The 6,000-nt window shown below is 39.5% G+C and overlaps 1 protein-coding gene across 1 annotated transcript in view; it reads left to right on the top strand.

Moving 5' to 3' along the window:
- The window catches only part of Map7 (microtubule associated protein 7), a 144,006-nt gene that overhangs the window by 100,358 nt on the left and 37,648 nt on the right, over positions 1 to 6,000 (top strand). Inside the window, exons 4-5 of the mRNA XM_048800498.1 lie at positions 3,360 to 3,523; positions 4,599 to 4,716. Coding sequence (XP_048656455.1) covers positions 3,360 to 3,523; positions 4,599 to 4,716 — 282 coding nt within the window. The remainder of the gene's footprint in view (positions 1 to 3,359; positions 3,524 to 4,598; positions 4,717 to 6,000) is intronic.

The raw sequence follows: 6,000 nt of genomic DNA, 5'->3' as shown, positions 1-6,000 counted from the left end.
AAAAAAAAAAAAAAAAAAAAAAAAAAAAAAAAAAAAAAGGTATGTGCAAGAAAAAACATACAACTTTAGAACAATCTATCATCTATAGAGAATATTTTAAAGTACTACAACTCATAGAATAAATTAACTTTCAATTCTTATTAAAATATTGAAACCTTTTATGTGTTAGCCTTCATTTTAAAAGATCACATAATCTGTACTTAGCAACTCATCCTAGCACTTACCAGCATGCTCGGAAATAACAAGAAAGTGCTATTTGCTATTTCAACATTGTTTGCCTATTCTCCGTATGACTGTTTACAGATAATTGTTTAAAGAAAGAGCTAATAGGATCTCCACTTCCTGGTAGAAAACAGAAGTGGAACAAAAGTTTGTCTAAGGAAATATTCTTCCTTGAAAAGATTATTTGGGGGAAAACCAGTTATTGCTATAATGATGTCTAGTTTGGTTGTGTTTTATAGTACAGCCTTAAGAACTATCTTTAATTTTCTGAGTCAAAATAATGATTATAATGATGACAGTTATGTTAAACTTCACTAAATGACTAGTAAGTAGAGAACTATTCTAATACTTTAAGTGTAATTATTCTATTGATCCTCACAGTGAATCTGAGGAAGGTCCTGTTTTTATCCATAACTTACCCTGACAGAACTGATCCCAGGGAGGTTAAGTAACTTACCTGTGACCATACTGGCTGGGAAAGTAGCTCAGTGGTAGAGTGCTTGCCTAGCGTGTATGAGGATTCAACCCCCAGCACTGCACAAAATAAAACTATGATAACTATTACCATTTTGTCTCGGTGGAGGTCATACCAATTTATATTCCCACCATAAGCATAAAAAAAAGATTTATACTCTGAGATAGACATGGTGATGCACATTCATAATCCTTATTGACTTGGGATGCTAAGTCAAGAGAATTGCAAATTCAAGGACGACCTCAGCAACTCAGCAACTTACCTAGGCTAGTACTCTACCCCAGCCCTGTATCTATCAAAATTTTTACTGTATATTACCTCTGACTCAGGAGTTCTACTTGTTCATGGACACACCCACATATTTACACAGAGATTTAGGATAATGTGTTATTCAAAATTTGAATTAGGTTACTAAATTGTTTTTAGCATTTTACTATCAATCAACAGTTAACGGTTTATATAAAATTAGGTGCACAAACAGTGAAACAGTATGTAGCCATTAAAAGGTATTGTTAGATTCATGTTTTCATGTGTTGCTATGAAAAGATCTCTAAGAGATGTTAAGTGAAGACAGCAAAAGCATATAGTAGGTATACTGTGGTTCAATATGTGTGGGGTACATTTCTCAAAAGATGGAAATGGAATATAAGAGAGTCTGGGGTGGGAGGAAGACAATCGTTTTTATCTTTTACTATTCTGTACCGTTTAAGCTTTAACAAGATCTATTGCTGCACATCTACCATTTTACATGAATTTAAATGTGTAGCATCATTAAAAGCCTGCTGTTAAGGTAATCCCATGTAGAAAATCCAGAAGGTATTTTGTGCATGAGTATGTGTGATCAAAGTAAGTGCATCTCAGAGTTATGTTCCCTGTCAGTCAACTTTTAAGGTGTGTTCTCAGTGTCTTTTGTTTATTCAGGCATTTAGTAAATATTGCACTCAACCCTTAACTATGTTTTTTCTTGAAGTAAATTTTAAACTTGAGCCTGGGAATTTCTTCAGAATAATGGACTTTAAAATTGGGAGGAACGGCCAGGAGAGGAGGCACAAACCTGTAATACCAGTGGCTTGGAAGGCTGAGGCAGGAGGATCACTAGTTCAAAGCCAGCCTCAGCAGAAGCAAGGTGCTAAGCAACTCAGTGACACCCTGTCTCTAAATAAAATACAAAAATAGGGCTGGGGATGTGGCTCAGTGGTTGAGTACCCCTGAATTCAATCCCCAGTACCTGCCCCCCAACACACAAAATAAATTGGGAGGAACTTAGAAGATGAGTTACCTCATCCAAAGCAAGAGAAGACTGAAATCTAAATGGACACATCTGTCCATCACTTGGCTGTTTGGAAAACCAGGCCTCTCATGTGCCAGTCCCAGCTCTCCCCATGTACCAGCAGAATGTTAGAAGGACAATTCACCTCAGATTTGTTGCCTTTTCTTTCTGCTGAAGTTACTTCAGATCTTTTTTAGTAGATTTGTGTCCTCAAATGATTAACTTTGGAAGGAGTTAATGCTATCAGAAATGTGCTATCAGAAATATTCTGAATTTCTATTTTGTCTTTTAAAAAGCAACATTTTTTATTTATATGCCATAAGATTTATGCTCTAAATTTTGTATGGACACTTTTGCCTACAGTCTTCCTTCCTTCCTTCCTTCCTTCCTTCCTTCCTTCCTTCTTCCTTCCTTACTTCCTGGGATTTACCCCAGGGATGCTTTTACTGCTGAGCTCTATCCCCAGCCCTTTTTATTTATATTTTATTTTGAGCCAGGGTCTCACTAAATTTCTGAGGTTGACCTTGAATCTGTGATCCTCCTGCCTCAGCCTTCCAAGTCACTGGGATTACAGGCACGTGTCACCATGCATGGCCCCATTGTTGAACAGTGTTTTTATTTTGTTCATGGTATCTGGGATGAAACCCAGGGCCTTGAGCAAGCTAGGCAAGTGCTATGCCACTAAGCTACCATCCCAAGCCTTTTCATTTTCATTTGATTTTAAGACAGGGTCTTGCTTGTATTGCTGAGGCTTACCTTGAACTTGTGATCCTCCTGCCTCAGCCTCCAAAGTGGCAGGGATTACAGGGTTGTGCTGCCACTCCATACCTGAACAGTGTTTTTTGAATAGTACTTTTCACCTGGCTGTGGATAGGCTTAGGTGTTATGTAAGTACATCATGAGCTCCTCAGACACCAGGTCAGCTGCCTACCTGGTGCCTCAGGTGGCATTGCTGACAGTGTGATAAACCTTTGAGGCACTTAATATATCCTTTTTTATTTAAGTATTTTCTCCCACATCCTTTTAATTCTCCAGAATACCAAAGCTATGTTGAAAGAAATGTAGTCCTAGACTAGATGATATCACATTTTTTAAGAAAATGGACAGATTGTACTATTGATTTTGAGGGCATTCTGTCAATTTAAAGATTAAACCCAGAGCATGTGGGTTCCCACAGGGTAGAATTCAATGCATCTTCTCTGACCTCCTTGTTGGCATATTAAATTATCCTGAAAACTAAGGGCACTTGTAGTATGCTCTTCTTGGGAATCTGAGGAAAGCAAGGCTAGACTTGGTCAGTGCAAGACCCATGTTTGTTAAATGTAGACCGCTCAGCCTTACAATTCGCGGTTTAAACCTGCCTGTGTTGGATCTCCGTTTTGCCCCATGTAGCCGCACGAGAAATCATCTGGTTAGAAAAAGAAGAGCGAGCCAGACAGCACTATGAAAAGCACTTGGAAGAGCGGAAGAAGAAGCTGGAGGAGCAGCGGCTGAAGGAGGAGCGCAGGAGGGCTGCGGTGGAGGAGAAGCGGAGGCAGAGGCTGGAGGAGGACAAGGTGAGCGCCCCTCCGGGAAGGACATGGGAGGTTCCTGTTTGCAAGATGCTGTGCACTTCTGTGGAGCTTTGCAGTCAGGTGCTGGGATGCAGTGGTTTCCAAGTAATCAGCGGTACCTGTGGCCAAGGTGCTAGGGAGGGTGGAGTGTGGGAAGCAGGTGGAGAATGGGCGGTTATTATTGCCATGGGAACTTGAAAAGCCCCATTTCTCTGGTCTCCACCTCTGATTTATTAATGTTCAGTTCATCTCATCTGTCCTGAAGTGTTAAGAATACTCCAAATAATTGGGTTTCAGTAGGGCCTAACCATTTATAACCATCTTCATATAGATGTCTCATTTAATCATTACTTAACCTTACCTTAATATCTGTTTTTGCACAAATGGAAATTGAGATTCAGAATGGTGAAGTCACACAGATTATATAGCTCACTGATTTGTGGACTCAGGATTATGTACATCCTTAGATTCGGAACTCCTTTTTTAAAATATGGTACCAGCCAGGCACAGTGGTGTACACCTATAATTCCAGATACTGGGGAAGCTAAGACAGGAGGATCACAAGTTCAAGGCCTACCTGGGCAACTTAATGAGAACTTGTCTCAAAATAAGATTTTTTAAAGGGCTGGGGATGTAGCTCAGTAGTAAAGTGGCCCTGGGTTCAGTTTAGTACAAAAATTTAAAATGAGATAACATAGGGGGCTGGGGATAAAGCAGAGTCATACAGTGCTTGTTCAACATATTCAAGGCCCTAGGTTTGATCTCTTGCACTGGGGGGCGGGAAAAAAAAAAGTGTTAGTGTATCTTTTAAGCATCCATTTAAAGCCCAGACATACACTGCCAGGACTGAGTGTGTAGAGAACAGCATCACACCAAGAAGCAAGGATATTTGAGTTCCTGCTGTATACCAAGGGCTTTATGATATTCCTACTTTCAGGCAAGGTGTAGACATCAGCAAGTAGCTTAGGAGTGGTGGCATGGAGGGTTAGGTAGTACCCCTCACTCCACTCTGCTTAAGTTGTAAAAATTTCAAACAATCTGGTTGAATCTAACCGCTGGCTCCTCTGTTCCATTTCAGGAACGCCATGAAGCAGTTGTACGACGTACAATGGAAAGGAGCCAGAAGCCAAGGCAGAAGCCTAATAGGTGGTCGTGGGGAGGCTCCCTCCAAGGGAGCTCTGGCATCCACAGTGCAGGTAAACACCCAGAGGCCACTTTAAAGCATCCTTTTTGTTCTTTCCCTGGATGGTAAAAGTGCATATGCTTCTTTTTTCTAAATCTGTTTGCAAAACAAAAAATCCTTCTGAAATCATTAAACTGTCATTAAATCTTCCTCTCTTTGAGGATAAGAGGGTGATGGAGGTAAGAAGATAAGGTCTTGTCCCTTAACATGAACTACTTTTCTCATGTGTTACAAAATTCCTTAAAGAAGAATCTGTTCAACGTTACTAAAACTAACTAGTCTCGACTTTGTTTTAGTCATTTATTTGCATGAGTGTTACAAGGATTATGGAGCAAGTTAATGCATATCTTTTATGGAGTAAGTTAACCCATTTTATCTTTTTCTCTAGAAGAATCATAGTAATACAGATCAAAATTGACACTGAGTTTGTGCATTCTGACCCTAAAGTGTACACCACACTAATTCTTTGACAGAAAGTATGCAGCTGTCTTAAGAAAAGTTAGAAATAGTAGTAGATGTCTAAGCTATTTCTTCCTTCAATGAACATGAGATCATACCAAAATTAGACTTAGTGAAAGGCTTTATGCTTGTACTGTAAATTCAACTCACCTTGAATTTTACATAGTATTTCAGTTCTTGTTCATTTGTGTCTGTTTATTTATTTATTTATTTATTTTACTTTGAAAATCATGTCTTAACGTTCTGTCCCCAGGTGGTTTTGTTGAGTCATCATTCATCTTTCTCGATTTAGCAGGCCTGGACCACCACTTCACAGCTTTGGGTGGTACTAGAAAATCTGGTACAAACATCCCTGTGATTGCTGACTGCCTGACTGTAGCTGGCACCGCAGCCCTAGGGCCGGTCCATTGATAGCTGAGCCATCACTATGTAGTCATAATGCATGCTTGCTGTCCTCCTGCACAGACCTCATCTGGGATTGGCACAGCATTTCTTAAGTGTGGTAATATGACTCAGGTGACTTAAAGGTGTTGAAATAATTACATGTGGCATGTTTGCTTTCTCTTCAAATGACCATTTTGGATAAAATCTTTTAAAAATGTTTTTTTCAAGGCTGGAGATATAGCTCAGTGGTAGTGGGCTTGACTAGCATGCTCGAGGTCCTGGGTTAAATTCCCAGCACAATCCAAAATTTTAAAAAAAGAAAAAAATTTGAATTTAGCCAAAAAATTATCTGGGACCAAAGTACATCCAGTTTAGCTCTCCACACCCTCTTTCCTTACTACTGTAACCACTTGCAGTTTTATCTAAGTAACTATGAAGTTTTATTTGTTTGTTC

Source organism: Marmota marmota, unplaced genomic scaffold (assembly GCF_001458135.2).
Source record: "Marmota marmota marmota unplaced genomic scaffold, marMar, whole genome shotgun sequence".
Taxonomy (NCBI): Eukaryota; Metazoa; Chordata; class Mammalia; order Rodentia; family Sciuridae; genus Marmota; species Marmota marmota.
The sequence above is the reverse complement of the archived record's forward strand: the minus strand, read 5'-3'. Positions and strand labels throughout refer to the sequence as shown.